The sequence below is a fragment of the Phocoena phocoena genome, chromosome 16 (genome assembly GCF_963924675.1).
Source record: "Phocoena phocoena chromosome 16, mPhoPho1.1, whole genome shotgun sequence".
In the NCBI taxonomy this organism is placed as follows: domain Eukaryota; kingdom Metazoa; phylum Chordata; class Mammalia; order Artiodactyla; family Phocoenidae; genus Phocoena; species Phocoena phocoena.
In genome coordinates, this window is record NC_089234.1 from 78,174,386 (window position 1) to 78,189,810 (window position 15,425).

General features: G+C 40.6%; 1 protein-coding gene and 1 non-coding gene across 2 annotated transcripts; both read left to right on the top strand.

The window, feature by feature from the left end:
• Positions 1-4,799: 4,799 nt before the first annotated feature.
• On the top strand, positions 4,800-15,133 carry TOMM20 (translocase of outer mitochondrial membrane 20). The gene is made up of 5 exons (XM_065894730.1): positions 4,800-4,950; positions 9,354-9,400; positions 9,990-10,071; positions 13,075-13,217; positions 14,999-15,133. Exons 1-5 carry the CDS (start codon positions 4,830-4,832, stop codon positions 15,041-15,043), a joined length of 438 nt encoding a protein of 145 aa, XP_065750802.1. The 5' UTR covers positions 4,800-4,829; the 3' UTR covers positions 15,044-15,133.
• On the top strand, positions 5,395-5,526 carry LOC136136723 (small nucleolar RNA SNORA14). The gene has a single exon (XR_010656664.1). It is a non-coding gene; the product is annotated as a small nucleolar RNA SNORA14 (small nucleolar RNA).
• Positions 15,134-15,425: the final 292 nt, after the last annotated feature.

Sequence of the window (15,425 nt, forward strand, 5' to 3'; positions counted from 1 at the left end):
TCAGTTACTCACATTTCAATAGTACCTTTGAATCATGTGTTTCAAGGTGTAGGCAGATCAGTCACCATGTTAATACTGCTGATGGTATGAGATGATTTTAGATGTAGGGTGAACATTTAGAATTTTAGTGGTTATGTATTATTTTACCATAAGTTGGAAATAATTAACACTTCAGAGAGTTATTTTAAGAATTACTTGGGATGAGACTAAATTTAAAAGTGAGTAAACTTAAAGAAAGTGAAGTAACTTTAATACTGATTGTATCTAGACAAAGTAAATAATTAAAGTGGGAATACTGATTGATCTAAGGTCAAATCATAATCCCTAAGAAGTAAAGTTTTGAGGTTTGGTATATAATAGCCACTCATTTTTCTTCCTTCCTCTTGCACTTAGGATAAGTGGAGTTCTGGGTTTTAATTTTATTTCATCAACCTAATAACTAACCAACAGGGATTCTGTATCAACTGTTGCTCTGATTTTTTATTCTTAATTGGTGATTAGACTGGTTATTAAAGTTCTTGGTAAATTGGCTATAAAGCAGATTTTTACTTTTACTTCTATTTTTAATTTGAAAAATATTCTCCCAGGAAAACTTGTGATTCTTCTTTTTTTAATATAAATTTATTTATTTTTATTTATTTATTTTGGCTGCATTGGGTCTTCATTGCTGTGCACGGGATTTCTCTAGTTGCGGCAAGCAGGGGCTACTCTTGTGATGTGCGGGCTTCTCACTGCAGTGGCTTCTCTTGTTGCGGAGCACGGGCTCTAGGCGTGCGGGCTTCAGTAGTTGTGGCTCGTGGGCTCTAGAGCGCAGGTTCAGTAGTTGTGGGGCACGGGCTTAGTTGCTCTGCAGCATGTGGGATCTTCCTGGACCAGGGATCCAACCCATGTCCCCGGCATTGGCAGGCGGATTCTTAACCACTGCGCCACCAGGGAAACCCAAAACTTGTGATTCTTAACATCACTCAGTAGAATGAAACAATATTTTTTTAAAAATCGTGTTTAGGGCTTCCCTGGTGGCGCAGTGGTTAAAAAGTCCGCCTGCCGATGCAGGGGATGCGGGTTCGTGTCCCGGTCCGGGAAGATCCCACATGCCGCGGAGCGGCTGGGCCTGTGAGCCACGGCCGCTGAACCCGCGTGTCCGGAGCCCGTGCTCTGCAACAGGAGAGGCCACAACAGTGAGAGGCCCGCGTACCGCAAAAAAAAAAAAAAAAAAAAAAATCGTGTTTAAAGGAAACATTTGCTGAAAAAGTATGGTAATGAAGTCACAAGGTGCAAAGTTCAACGAAGAGAAGGAATACCCCTGCATTTCCTTGGGACTTAACCTCGTGGTATATAGCTGGTGCCCCCTCCCACAAACCTTGCTGAGCTGGGCCTGTATCCAGGAGGGAGGAGTGGCGGTAAACCAGGGGCCTGATCTGAGCTAGGCGGATCTGTTAAACACGCATCTTATTACTTAAGTAAGAGAACTGGGGGACACTGAGTTATTGGTGATTATTTTGAAAATCCTGTCTTTTGGGCGTAGCACAGGGAAAACCTAATGGATCTTTAATATGTAGCTCTGTGGAAAGCAGAAAGAGCTCCATTTTCCTGTATCCAAGGACTGGATATTTTATGCTTAGTATCTTCTACGGTGCTTAGAATCTTGTTTTTCATAAGTAGGGTTCAGTAAATACTTGTCACTTGATAGCTCTTGAACGTTTTTTCATATATTTCCAGTTAAATTTATATAAAGATGCTTTATCTGTAGACTACATAGACTATCTCTATAGACTATAATTTCATCGTGTATTTTCTTTATAGTGTATATTTTATTTGTATGCTTTTTAGTGTATATAAATAGATATAATTTTAGTGTCCTTAACATAGAGTGTTGGTCTTTAGGTTTTCATGTAAAGAGCCCTGGAGTGGGGTGTAAGGATATCTGATTCTTGACCCATCTCTCTGGCTGTGCATGCATGACCTTGAACAAGCCTCTCAACCTCTTTATCTAAATATCCTGATTGGTGAAATAAGGGGCTTGGACTAGATCAGTGGTTTCCCTCTTTTTTGACTGTGATCTGCAATAGCTTTAATTTTACACTGTGATCAGTACAAACATTGGTATATTTAACTGACACAGAAGTTCACAAGACAGTACCGGTCCTTACTACACATGTTGCCATCTGATATTTTTTATCCTTTTTTTTTTTTTTTTTTTGCGGTACACGGGCCTCTCACTGCTGTGGCCTCTCCCGTTGCGGAGCACAGGCTCCGGACGCGCAGGCTCAGCGGCCATGGCTCACAGGCCCACCCGCTCCGTGGCATGTGGGAGCCTCCCGGACCGGGGCACGAACCCGTGTCCCCTGCATCGGCAGGCGGACTCTCAACCACTGCTCCACCAGGGAAGCCCCTATCCTATTTTATTTAAAACACTGGTGATGCTCCACTAAGGTCATTCCACAACTGATTAATGATTCCACTCACAAGCAACATGCCTCAGGGATTTCCAGGCTGTTTCTGTTTCAGGATTCTATGCTTATAGGTATTTTACAAATGTAAAAAGAAAGAAGTATTAAAAACTGTAGTGTGGTTGAGAGATTCAAAGGCACGGGTGTTGCACTAACTGTGCCTTGTAGAAATGTGTTGCCTGGTTTATTGGACTCATAGCAGTGACCTCACATTTACATGGCATTTACTCTGTACAACTCTGTACAACACAAATTCTGTATTGTACTTCTGTACAATACAGAAGAACAGCATGTTCTTTGTTCAGAGTCATAATCTAATGGACACAGTCTCAGATTTCCAAGAGGCCTCATGTCATCTGTGTGGCCTTGTGAGTCTTCTGTCCCAACACCCCTGAGGCTCAGGACCTACCTGTATCAGTTGAGGTGCACTTTTTGGGATAGGAAGAATCTGTATGTGTGCAGGATATAAGGAAAAGCTTTTTTTTCCTGTTGTGTGCAATCCTCTGATCTCAGTCATTTGCTTTGCTTTGGTGCATATGCCCCTTCACACCCCACTGCGGTCCTGTCAATGCACATGTACCTTTGATCTAATTTCCAGTCTTTTATAGGGTCTCAGGTCCAGGCAGAAGGGCTTTCCTAGGCTTTTGGACTAGGTTAGGAGCTCCAGCTAAATGTTTCCATAGGTACCCTTGCAATAACTAATGACATCAACTACCACAGAGTTGAGCCAAACTAAATAGGTTAAGTGGACAGTCCCCTACAAGACTGCCCTCATGCACCAGTCACAGGTGTGGGGGAGGGGTGGTGTCTCCAGGCCACTCTTCTGACCAGCCAGCTACTAATCTGGAGGTTCCTACTACCCTCTCAGGTTCAATAACTCACTGCAAGGACTCAGAACTCAAGAACATAAGTATGATTACAGTTTTATTGTAGCAAAAGGATATAAATCAAAACCAGCCAGGGAGCTTCCCGGGTGGCGCAGTGGTTAAGAATCCGCCTGCCAATGCAGGGGACATGGTTCGAGCCCTGGTCCGGGAAGATCCCACATGCTGCGGAGCAACGAAGCCCGTGTGCCACAACTACTGAGCCCGCCGTGCCACAACTACTGAGCCTGCACTGGAGCCCCCGAGCCACAACTACTGAAGCCCGCACGCCTAGAGCCCGTGCTCCCCAACATGAGGAGCCACCGCAGTGAGAAGCCCGCTCACCGCAACTAGAGAAAGCCTGCGCACAGCAACGAAGACCCAACACAGCCAAAAATAGAAACAACCCAGCCAGGGACTTCCTTGGCGGTCCAGGGGTTAGGACTCAGTGCGTTCACTGCCAAGGGCCTGGGTTCCATCCCTGGTCAGAGAACTGAGATCTTCCAAGTCCCGTGGGGCAAAAAACAAAAAAACAACCAGCCAGAGGGAAAGACGAGGGGCACAGGGACAGGTCTGGGAGAGTCCCAAATTCAGAGCTTCTGTTCCCTCCCTGTGGAGACCGATACTTACCCCTCCTAGCACACGGCACACTGACGTGTAACTACACAGAGTAGTGCCAACCGGCCAGACCCCATCAGGAACCATCTCCTTAGCTTAAACTGTCAGGATCCACTATGAATAAAATACATGCCTATCACTCCAAGGTTTTAAAGAGGATCCCGCCTCTGCCTCTTTAAAATTTAAACATACATAATGTTTTCAGTGGCTATGACAACTTGACAACTCAACGTTTTCTATTTTTTTTCCTTCAATCTCTTACCCGTTACACTTGTCCAGGAATCGCTCCATTTAATTTTCTTCCACTTTTGAGGCTATACTGTAACATCATTTGAAATCGTATGGTTTCACTCTTCTGACCTCGTATGATTATGGTCCTTGGGGCACAAACGGATTGTGACTGAACTTGAAAAGCAAATTCCATTAAATTCAAACAAGAGTCACGGGTTACCTGCATTCTATAAAAAGATGAAGCATTTGTAGTCAGCGACCTTCCTTCTTTGACACAAGTAGGGAGGTCGGCTACACACGCTTTGGAGTGTGCGCACGACCGCCACGTGCCGCCCTGGTTACATCACGCTCAGCGGCTTTTACGGGAGTGCGCGGCCTCCAGCAAAATCCCGACTCCTACGCGAACAGCGGCTGCAGCGTCGGCGGCGTCGGCGGCGCCCAAGCCCCTGCGCAGGCGCAGAAGCAGCGTTGGAGCCTCCGCTCAGGCACTGCCGCGGACATCCCAGAGGACCTCGGCCACAGGGGCCGGAAGTGACGCATCTCCGCCTTTCCGCGTCCCTCGCGGCGGGCGTCGGGGCTCAGCGGTGCAGTCCCCTCCGAGAGTTCTGAGCCAACGGCTTCTTTGCGGGCCCCGCCGCCGCCGACCCCACTCCTCGTTGGAGAGAAGATGGTGGGCCGGAACAGCGCCATCGCCGCCGGCGTGTGCGGGGCCCTTTTCATCGGGTACTGCATTTACTTCGACCGCAAGAGACGGAGTGACCCCAACTTCAAGAACAGGCTGCGGGAACGTGAGTGGGTCCCCTGTCTCCTGGGCCTGATGCCTCCCCACCCCACCCCGGCGTCCCCATCCCCTCCTGCCCCTCGCCGGGCCGCCGCGTGCTGGGCGGCCGCGTGGTGCTGCCGGGTCTGGGGCGGCGAGCGAACAAGCCAGAGAAAGGTGATGGCGCTGGCCGCGCGCTCCCAGGGCTGCTCCCGGCCCTTGTGCCCCGCACGAGTCCCTCCATTTTGGAGGAGGGAGCTTTCCCATTTTGTTTTCCCCAAACACTTTTCGGCGTGTAGATGCATATTTGTTTGTATTATGATTTAGGGCGGGGGTTGTGGTCCTTTTTCCTGTTGATCTCTCTAAACCTCTATTTCTAGCTCGAAAGTTGCGGGGTTTTTTTGTATTTTACGAATTTGTGCTTGAGACCAAATCTGCAAATCCAGCTCGGTATCGTTCTCAAACGATAAGGTTGCATTCTTAAACCCTCTTGGTAGCTTCGTTCTAAAGGCTCCCAAGATATGAGTGAATGCTATAGAGATTGCAGAGGAGTCCAAAGGGCTTTGCTTCTGTGGCTCAGTCTTATTTCATACCTGCGACATCTTTTAAGAGAGATTTACAAGAGGGGAATCGTGTCACCAAAACCTTTGTGATCTTTGAATTTCGGAGGTATGCTCGTTTGCAGCAATAGAAGGGCAAATTTGTTGCATTAAAAAATAACTTTGGTAACTTACCTAGGTTGCTCAGTCAAAACAGTTCCTAAAATTAGAATTTATATGTAAGTTATTAAAGCCCAGGAAGTACGAAGAAGTGATTATCCTATTTAATGATTTACTGCTTAATTAAGCTAAAATAAGGCATTTCACATGTTCTATAGTCACACGTGGCTAGTGACTACCTTACTGGAAAAGGTGCTCTTATACCATCTACAATATGATATCTAATTCTAGCTCTCCTATGTCTCAGGAAGAAAGGGATATGGAGATAATTTATTTTATTTATGGTTAGGTGGAGTAATGGAAATAGTGCTGTTTTGGATTCAGACACTGAGTTTTCTGGCCCAGGTTAGTCACAGATTAGCATAATCTTGGGCTGAGTCTTAATTTTCTTAGCTTGCAAAATCAGGTAATGCCTCTAGTTGGTTTTTTGAAGATTAAAATATTTGAGGTGTCTGCCACCATTCCTGACACGGAGAAGGCCCTGTAAATGCTGGCTCTAAGTGTAACTGTTGGAATTTAGATAATTTTCCTGTAGTTTCAGAAATAGCTGGGGGGTGATGGCGTGGATGCAGAGCTCTGTAAAGAATGGATTAACCTTTTTTTCCTTTGGAAACACTACAATCCTATTGTTAAACCTTGAGAAAATGAATTTTTGGTTGAAGAAATCATGAAACTAGCATTCTGGACAAATTGAGAAATCTGTTATTTTCAGAATTTCTTTTCCATCATCCTCAATCCATAAATTTTTTTTCTAGTTTCAGCAGTATCCTGATGACTTAAGTGGTCAGGCTTGAATTAGTAGCTGAATAACCCTTGAGCAACGGATTTCAACCTTTAGTTTCCTCTGTTGTAAAATAGTATAATGTAGAGTTTAGTACAATACCTCTGGCACATGGTAATGGATGAACGCTAAAGATTGTTTATGAATATAATTATTTGATATTTTCTTTACCAGGTAAACCTTATTCAGAGTAATTTTGCAGTCTGTTTAAAGTCTGTATGATTGACCGATTTTAAGACCTTGATGGCGTTTTGTATTTGTGGAGCGAAATTGATTTCAGTTTAGTTTAATTTCGTGTTTTTCTAGCCTAATTCCTAATAGAATATTTACATCTATAATAAAACGGCAGCATTTTTCAAATCAGTGTTTCTGGGGTTTTGTTTTGTGTGTGTGTGTTTTTTTTTTTTTTTTTTAAGGAAAAGAGTTAAGATGTTTAAAATAGGTTTGAGGTTAGATCTGGGATTCTAATTTATTCCATTTTTTTTAAACCTTCCATTAATAAGAGTAGATTACCAGAACTCCTACAGCATAATTTATATCTAAATAATCACTAATAAATGAAAATTAATCTACAAATTATAGTGCCAACTACAGATGTTTTTCATTATACAGCACTGTGTAAAATTCATCATTTTAAGATATATTGAGTAATCTCATTTAAATGAATGCTTTAAGAATGATTTAGATTTGGGGCTTTTTGTAAGTTCATATTTTATGTGGTTTTTTTTAGTCTGTTTTAACTTGTTAGGTTTACACAGTAGCACTTTGGACTGATTTCTAGCAAATCTTGAGTCGATTTGCTGATTGAATGTGTAACTCCTTGGTTTTTCAGTGTGTTCTGTGTCCTTTTGTCACAGAGATCCTATTTGATACTGTCCCTGAAAATAAGTTAATGTAACAAGTTAATTATCTTATAAAAGTAAAGCCAGAATTTTAATCTTATAGCTATAAATTTATACAAGTTAATTGTCTTATAAATTAAACCACAGTTTTAATCTTAACAGCTATAAATTTAAAGCAACTAAGCGATCTTAAAATTTGGTAACTATCAAACATTCAACAACAATCATGCGTTCTTCTCCCCTCCATTTAAAAAAAAGAAACCTGTAAGATTGGAAACTAAGTTTCCTTATACTGTTTCATTATCATTTTTGTCATTTTCCATAATTCTGACTTAGCATATTGTATTTCTCTGTTTATTCCACAAACTTTCCAGGTTTACTTCTGAGGTGCTGTAACATGGCGATGATAATAGGGTTACTATGAGGATAAAATAAACTAATTAATAACATTTAGAATAGTGTCTGGCATGTAACATCTAAAACAGGTGCTTACCCTTAGCATCCAAGTGTTCCATGTCCAGTTCCTCTGTGAAGTCTTTCTCTTCTAGAAGTTGTAGTACCCTCCCAGCACTAGGCTGTACCGTGATACTTAGTAATTAGTTAATATAGTCTGGTTATCAGTCATTATTTTCTGCCTAAAGAGGGCTGAACGAAACCCTTAGTTAAGCAAATTGGGGGTAGAATATATTATGCGTTCTGTTTCCCCACAGTTGCCCAGTGATGAACACCTAGCAAAGGTAGCTGGTGGGGAAAATAGGCAGTCTTCAAAATAATATGTAAGATAGCTTTAACCTGTATTTTTTTGTTGAAAGTGCTAAGACAGTTTTTAAGCCTTAGAGTTGTAGCACTTTATGTAATCTGGGGGCTAGAGTTGGCCAGAGACACTGGTGTGGTTAAACCTAGTTTGTAAGTGTAGATAAGAAAAGGTTCCCTGACTGTAGTAAATTAACCATCTGTCTCTGCACTTAGGCAAACAGGTCACTGCCTCTTTAGTCATGTATTGAAATTTGGATTTATAGAATGCTTAAGGTTTTAAGAGAACATTTGCACTATCTCAATACACTGAATGTTTATATCTCACGATACCAACCAGGCACTGTTTAAAAATACATTAACTCATTTAATCCTCATATCAACTCTATGAAGCAGGTATTGTTCATAAACCAGTTGTTACATACAGAGAAGGAGAGACACCGGTTAACTGTAAATTGCCCAAGGTCACACTGCTAGTCAGTGGAAGATCTGGGATATAAATGAAGCCCGAGCTTCCTTGTGCCAACACTCTTTCACACAGGGTGTACAATTAAACAACAACTTAAAATACTGTTAGTGTCCTATTATTGATTTGGTTTTAAGGGTTGACTAACAGATTTAAACAACATCACTCCTAAGATTTGTAGTATTGCTATTTCATATCAAAAAACAGAAAAAAGCTAAACAACTTACAGACTTTAGGCAGAGGGTTTTTTTTCTTAACTAGCTGGCAGTAGTTGAATTAAGAATCATTTCTGAGTGCTACCCTTCTGCCCTCTTATTTTTGCCAAATGCATAAAAACTATGCTTTTTTTTCCTTTTTTTATTTTTAAAGAAAACTGTCAAATGCTGGGGGTTTTGTTGGTTTTGTTTTGTTTTTTTGTTTTTGTTGTTGTTTTGTTTTTTTCCCTATTTAAGAATGCCAGGTAGTTTTCAAAAGTCGGTAAAGACAGAGTCTGTTATATTTCAGCAATAAAGCTCCGAAACAACAGTGGCTTGAGTTTTGTTCGTGTTTCATGTCCTGTGTAGGTTGAAGGTGGGAGGAGAGGCTTGCTTTGCTTGTGATAATTACTCAAGAGACCCAGCTGGGGGAGTGTCTCCATCTTGTAAACTGCTCATCCTGGTGCCTGAGAGGGAAGGAAAGCGCTTCTGCCCAGAAATGTCCTAGTGTCCGTAGCTCATTGACCAGAACTATCTTTATAACCCTGACAAATCACAAGAAGAGAGCTTGAGTCAGGCATGTTTTGCAAATAGAATGAATGACTGCCACAGCATTTAGACTTCCTTTGATTCCCATTTTAATAATGATGAAATGAAAATATTACCTTTCTTGCAGGAAGAAAGAAACAGAAGCTTGCCAAGGAGAGAGCTGGACTTTCCAAGGTAATCTCTTTTAGAGAAACAATTATTTTACAGTCTACTTCAAATGTGTATTTTGAGAATGCTAATTGGTATCAGACATGGATTTTCTGTTTTAAAATATATATTTTTTTTGCGGTATGCGGGCCTCTCACCGCTGTGGCCTCTCCCGTTGCGGAGCACAGGCTCCAGACGCGCAAGCCTAGCGGCCATGGCTCACGGGCCCAGCCACTCCACGGCATGTGGGATCTTCCCGGACCGGGGCACGAACCCGTGTCCCCTGCATCGGCAGGCGGACTCTGAACCACTGCGCCACCGGGGAAGCCCTGTACTCTTTACCTTTTACTTTAGGTTTGATTCACAGTTTTCTAAGAACAAATACCACTTTGATCAAAAAGTATTTTTTCTTTCATTTATTTGAATGTAGATACTCACCTCTAATCCTTGCGAGTGTTGTTGAAGAGTGAATTTCTTTTTGTCAGTTTTCATAATGAGCTATTCAGTTTTTTTTAGTGGCATGATTTTTTGTATTGTTTATATCCCTGGAGTAATTTTGGTATCAGTTACTAAATATTCTATTTCTTTTTTTTTTAAATATTCTATTTCTAAACAGTTACCTGACCTTAAAGATGCTGAAGCCGTTCAGAAATTCTTCCTTGAAGAAATACAGCTTGGTGAAGAGTTACTAGCTCAAGGTAATTAATATTTATTGAAAGACTAGGAAACAAGGTAAAATTCTTCACACTAATATAAACTTATGGTGATGAGGGGCTTTTTTAATGTAGTGTGGGCTATTTTTTAAAAAGATACTGTAAATACTTCAAGACAAGTTTTTAGGCATTTAATAATATGAGACATCTAATTTAATAATATGAGGACAAGTAATCTTTACAAATGAGGTTGCTTTTAAGTACTTTAGAGAATACAGTCATAGTGTAATATATAAGTAGTGACTGAAAGAGTATCTGGGAGTATAATTCCCTCAACTCCTTCATCTAACCTTCAGGTCTTTTCTAGTACTTATAGGAAGGAATGGCTAATATAATAAGTCCCAGAGAAGGTTGAAGGTTAATTTACCTGATCAGAAGTATTTATAAATATTTTTACTGTCAAATTAGCTTTTATCTCAAAGTAGCTTTGAAGTAGTTTCTGTCATTAATAAAAATAGTATCAAGTGTCAACTTGTTTTTCTTATTCTCACTGTTACAATAGATTTAGATAGTATTGAACTACACGATGCAGGTCATTTGTGGGTTTTTTTTTTCCCCTTTTTTTTTTACGGGGAGAGATTAAAGGTTTACGATGGTGATATTTTTATCATGTCTTCTGTTTCATAAGAAATAATTCTTGAGAGAGGTAAGGGAGGCAGTAATTGTTTTTTATTTGATTGGTATAGTAAGCTGCTAATTATAAATTAAAATGGAAATGTCTTGCTAGGAAATAATTGACTTTTTCACGGTGTAAGAAAAATATGAAGTTTAATCATAGGGCAAGGTAAAGCACTTAAATCCTCATAAGGATTGTTTGAGAGGCTATGGCTGTATTACTTCAATATCTAAAAAGAAAAGCATGTATAATGATATGTGTCTAAGGATAGAGCATATATTTGGGTTATATTGGAGATCCATGTACTGTGGGCATCTGTTTGTCTTTAGCCTTTAGATCCAGATGGAAAAGAAAAGTTAACTCATGGTGGTGGGGGGATGGGGGGGTCAAGGAAGGGTAGGGAAGAGTTGTTCTTTTTCCCAGGCGTATGTTGGTCCCGTTTCAGCCCAGCACACCCAGAGGGGTACTTAACTCAGCTGCCAAGCTGCCTTTTCTTCTGGTGGAATCTACCAACCCAGCCTGAGGTAGAAGACTCAGGTGGTTAGAATTTGGGAAAAGTAAGCCATGAGAAAGCATAAGCAGCTTAGGCAGTAAGCGTCATTGCTTGGCAAGGCCTCCTGCGTCTAGGGGTCTTCCATAAGCATACTCGCTTAGCTGAGCAGGAGCTCGTCTCAGGATATGTGAATGCGATTGGAGCTGCAAGGGCAGAGGGGAAACGGTTTGTTTCACTGCGCTGAATTGCTGTGGTTGTTCATGAGTGGTTTCCAGTGTGTTTAGAAGTTTTAGGAGGTGTCTCAGAGGATCCCCTGTGTTCTACACATAGCCCTCTGGTATAGTCACTCTATTTCCGTTTAATAATCGGAATTCATATCCTCAGACAATAGTGTGATCCCGTCTGTTGCCTGTGAGTTCAGTGGCATGAGGATTCACTGGCCATGTGGCATCTTAATTTCCAAGTCAGTGGAGCCATTGTGTCCCCGTCTTATGTGGAAGACCTGAGTCTTATATTTTCTGTTTTTAATGCTTCTTTGTAGAGTTAATGGTTTCTTCAGTTTGAATACTTCAAGTGAAAATGCTAGGTGGAGGCAGTTCCTCCTTATTTACCAGAGTCTTTACTCCCTTGTTTGGTCATATTCTTACTCAGGGCTGGAAAACTTTGTTTACTGGTTTATTATATTTGTTTTTTTTTAAGTTTAATTTTTATTTTTTTGGTTTATTTTAGATGATAGTACTGAGGAGCAGCCAGACAGAAGAGAGGCGTAGGGTTAGGGGGTGGGGACTTCCATGCCTTCTCTGGAGGTGCCGCCCTCCTAGTACTTCGATGTATTCACCAACCCAGAAGCTCAGGAAATAATTTCTTGACATAATCAGAATTTGTTCAGTTTCACGGAAAGAGTTACAAATGGCACAGTCCCTACATTAAATTGCCAACAAACTAAGATTAAAAATCAGTGAGTAGGAGAACCAATGAAAAAGTCTACAACAGAAAATGAGTTAGCTACCAATCAGGGAAACATTTTCCCGTCTCCTTCAGGCTGCACCTTGAATTCCCTGAGAGGGAGGGCCTAGGCATTGGGGCGAGGAGAGCGTTCTGCTCAACACAGCAGTGTTGCATACCACATGGCGACTTCCATCTTGTAACACTTGGTTTGTTCTTCCTCTGCTCTGTCGTAAAAGGATTATATGATGCTTTCAATGCTGTTGGTATTATAAAACATACCACTTGATATCTGGCTATCAGGTCAGCAAAAGTTGTAGCAACATCATGTGTGAAGGTAGCTCAAGATGACAAGTTGACTGCGATTGAGGTCCTGTAAATGTGTAAATGTATCCAGGATTGTTTGGCATTGTTTGCTGTTGGATCTGCAGAGAGGATGACTGCCAGTGATGACTAGATTCAGAAGAGATTAAAGGCCTTTAGGGTGTCTACTTACATGTGGTGATATTCATACAGTATAAGGGATTAGTTTAAAGTGAAATTGGGCCTGTCTACCTCAGTCCCCCAATCTTCCAGTTCTCTTTTCTCATAGAAAATACTGTTTCATTGTTAGCAATTTCTTATGTATTCTTAGTATATAAATAGTAATAAACTTGGACATTTCTTTTTTTTTTTTTTAAACTTGGACATTTCTGTACCTTATTTTCCCCCCTTTGTATGTGTGTTGGAGTCCCTTCAATATCTACATATAATCTGACTCATTCTTGTTCATGGCTTCTTAATCAGTTATATGAGTGTACTTACTATATTTTCTAGGTTTTACTTGCACAATGTTTTTGGTCATTTTCACTTGGAGATACAGTGAAGACTTTAGGGTTGAATTTTGAACAAAGGCAAGGGCTTTTCCAGTCTCATGTTTATGTAAATCTTCCAGGTGAATATGAGAAGGGTGTGGACCATCTGACAAATGCGATTGCTGTGTGTGGACAGCCACAGCAGTTACTGCAAGTGTTGCAGCAAACTCTTCCACCACCAGTGTTCCAGATGCTTCTGACTAAGCTCCCAACAATTAGTCAGGTAAAGATTTGAAATGTTATGAAATAAGTGAGGAGAATCTGAGAGTTAAATGTTTAGGGACATTGGCATTTTAAAAAGGAGCCTAGTGGACGTGATGACATCATGAAACTCTCCTCCATGTAATGAAAATAGTACAGGAGATGTCAGTGCTTGACCTTTTCTTCCCTAAGAGAAAAGCATCCAAATGAGGGGGCATAAAATCTAGTGATTGTGCCCAGGAAGTCGATTAGGAATTATGTCTCTTAGTGTTAAATCTCAGGCCTTAGTGTTCAAATCATCAAATTCAGGCCACTCCCAGCTACTTTCTGAACCTAGCTTTCTGCCTCTTGTGTGAAACCACACATGCAGTTAAGGGGCCTGGCAGAGGCCAGAGGAGCCAAGGTGGCATAGCTTGGAAGTCAGGTCATAAAGGGCTCTGGGTTCCCTCTGATCTCACTTGTCTGAAGGCCCCAGTGTCTCTGCTGCTGCTAAGGTGGGCTTCAAGTTTGGAGCTATTCGACTACATCCCATTTAAATAAGAGGTTAAGCATAACTTAGGAGTTAATTAAAATGCATTCCACTCATTTTAAATCCTTCTCAAGGAGCCCGAATGAATCTACTTTTTGGAATATCGTGTCTATTAAATGAATTTTCATCTTTGATATAATTAAAAATTAGTAAAATGACTGGTTAATTCTTTAAACTCATCTTTACAATTCTTTAAACTAATCTTTACTCATCTAGATTGGAAAGGGACTGAAAAAAAAGGGTCCTAAAGATTTAAGGGAATGGACCTAGAGTCTGTCATACAGAGTGTAGTAAGTCAGAAAGAGAAAAACAAACAACCATATGCTAACACATATAGATGGAATCTTAAAAAAAAAAATGGTTCTGATGAACCTAGAGGCAGGACAGGAATAAAGACACAGACGTAGAGAATGGACTTGAGGACACAGGAGGGGGAAGGGTAAGCTGGGACGAAGTGAGAGAGTAGCATGGACATATATACACTACCAAACGTAAAATAGCTAGTGGGAAGCAGCTGCATAGCACAGGGAGATCAGCTCGGTGCTTTGTGACCACCTAGAGGGGTGGGATAGGGAGGGTGAGGGAGATGCAAGAGGGAGAGGATATGGGGATACAAATATACGTATAGCTGACTCAGTTTGTTATAGAGCAGAAACTAACACAACAATGTAAAGCAGTTATACTCCAATAAAGATGTTTTTTTAAAAAAAAAAAAAAAAGGATTTAAGGGAAAGAGTTGAAAAACCAAGGAGTTTCAATCTTTTTTATTTTAGACTAATGTGGTTCCCAGTCAGTTAGCAGAATCCTCTGTCTAAGATTATCTGTCTTTTGAAAGACAGCATAGCATAGTGCTTTTGGGAAATTGACCTGAGGATGATGTCTTTGTATAATGACTGTGACCATTTACAGGCAGAAAAGGGAAATGTTTGGAGGATAGAATGATCAGTATAGCACTAATTGGTATTTCTTCCTGTGGGAGTGAAAAGAGATCTTAAATTCTTTTTGGTTTTAGTTACAAAATTGACTAACATGTAACACGATATAATGTTATGGTTCCTTTGTTGACTTGAATTTTGAGATGGGACTGACAATGATCATTGTTTTCTCAGATATAAACAATGTATGAAGTGTTAAATGTTGATATCTCAGTATGGGTAAACCTCAGCAGGATTTGATTCAGAGATTTGATACGAAGGGCGTTTTATGTTGAATTTAGAATCCTGATTAAATGCTTATCATACTTCTAAAAAATTAAAAATTCTTTTCTCTTTCAGAGAATTGTAAGTGCTCAGAGCTTGGCTGAAGATGATGTGGAATGAGAAATATGTCAACATAATAATCTCAATTTAAAAATATTTTTAAAATCTGAACTTGGAAGATGATCAGCTCTGGGGGAGTAAGGGCAAATACGCTTGTTATGGACTGTCCTACGCTGAGATCTACCAAAGTTAATTTTTACTTTGTGTAGATCCATTTGTCTGTTTTATTTATTTTTCTCAGTGAAAAGTGTATTTTGATAGGTTTTGATTTTATAAATACACTATCAGTTACCGAGATACAGATTTTGTTTATTCCTAAAGTGTGCAATTAGAATGTACATGTATAACATCACATTACTTACATTAAAAATACCCAATGCTCAGTTTTGATAGATAGGCCAAAAAAAGTGTAGAAGAAAACTGAAGAATGCACTTTTTTCCT

Bases quoted from the DNA above. Each gene is read 5' to 3' on its own strand.
- TOMM20 (XM_065894730.1), top strand. From the start codon at position 4,830: ATGGTGGGCCGGAACAGCGCCATCGCCGCCGGCGTGTGCGGGGCCCTT. The intron at 4,951-9,353 runs GTGAGTGGGTCC...CCTTTCTTGCAG, and splicing joins CAAGAACAGGCTGCGGGAAC to GAAGAAAGAAACAGAAGCTT. The intron at 10,072-13,074 runs GTAATTAATATT...TAAATCTTCCAG, and splicing joins TGAAGAGTTACTAGCTCAAG to GTGAATATGAGAAGGGTGTG.